The sequence below is a fragment of the Poecilia latipinna genome, unplaced genomic scaffold (genome assembly GCF_001443285.1).
Source record: "Poecilia latipinna isolate Pla-1442-1.1 unplaced genomic scaffold, P_latipinna-1.0 Scaffold1721, whole genome shotgun sequence".
In the NCBI taxonomy this organism is placed as follows: Eukaryota; Metazoa; Chordata; class Actinopteri; order Cyprinodontiformes; family Poeciliidae; genus Poecilia; species Poecilia latipinna.
In genome coordinates this window covers 126,869-128,056 of record NW_015114337.1, presented here as the reverse complement: position 1 = coordinate 128,056, position 1,188 = coordinate 126,869, and the positions used below count along the sequence as shown (strand labels likewise).

The following is a 1,188-nucleotide window of genomic DNA, read 5'->3' as shown; positions in this document are numbered from 1 at the left end:
GTATAGGTAAAATGAAAAGTTAGTATTTTATTTCTTTATTTCTCCCCCTCATCTTTTAGGGCCCACAAATAATTTTCTCTTGACATATTTTGGCCCATGTGACAAAAGAATTGTACACCTCAGATCTAAATCATGAGTCATTTTTCTTCCATGTCACAGTGATGATCTGCTTTCTGTCACATAAAATTCACTGAATCAGTGGAAATGTTGGAGGAAGCCTCATGTTTACAGCTGTTTCCATGTGTGTTGTCCTGCAGATACCACCGGCCCTAGCTGCTCACATCACCATGCAAAGCACTTAGGAAGAAGCAAGCAGCAGCTTGTTCCATTTCCTGAAGATGGCGCCAACGTGCCTGAAGAGTCTCAGGATGTTGTTGGACTGTGGCAGAGTCTGCAGGAGACGATGGGCCCAGTGGGTCCGGTGGGCCTGGTGGGTGTTGGAACGGCTCAGTGACTGAACCATGAGCCGGTTCTGCCTTAACGCTCCTGAACACTGGTAACAGGCTGAGGCCAAACATGAGACTGGTTCAGAACCAGCCTCTGATTGACTGTTTTTGTTAATCACAATCCCATATCACTAGATGATTTTTGATAAAAGCACCTTATGCTTCCTAACGAGGTTAAATAAAAACTTAGCCTTTAATTCTGTTTATATTTGAGATTTTTGAAAGCAGGAAAATGTACATATTTTTCTCTTCCTGCCTGTTTTATGGTACTTTATATATGCTGCTCCAGAGCTGGATGCAGCTGTATGGAACAATAATGTAGAATAAATAAACTTTGTATTGTAAACTACTGACTGGAAATGCTGACATGTTTTAATTGTTTAGTGTTTCTCTGATGTTATTTCTGAGCATTAAAGGTACAGAAACTGTAAGCTGTGTCGTCTGCAAACACTGAATAACTGATCGATCTGATTAGAAAATTAAAAAAAAGCAATGATTTATGAATGCTTCTTGTTTCCGTTTCTATTTCTTTCGATTCTCTGGTGTATTTTTGGAATATGCAGTTACCTGAGCTTGGCCACATGAGGGCAGTGTTGTATGAAGGACTATCACCAAACTGTTGAAGTAAGAGGGCTTTTATAGTATTCAGTTTCAGAAAGTTCCTGATCTGTAAACATGCAGAAAAAGAAAAATAGGACATTGGAAAGCTATTTATATTTCTATACTTTATTCTATGTAGAGA

At 39.1% G+C, this 1,188-nt stretch overlaps 1 protein-coding gene across 1 annotated transcript in view; it reads left to right on the top strand.

The window, feature by feature from the left end:
* Positions 1 to 954, top strand: part of LOC106964803 (phosphatase and actin regulator 4A-like) — a gene marked incomplete at its 5' end in the record, with an annotated part of 13,822 nt that extends 12,868 nt beyond the window's left edge. Inside the window, one exon of the mRNA XM_015060513.1 lies at positions 258 to 954. Within this exon, the coding sequence (XP_014915999.1) occupies positions 258 to 273 (16 nt within the window). The remainder of the gene's footprint in view (positions 1 to 257) is intronic.
* Positions 955 to 1,188: the final 234 nt, after the last annotated feature.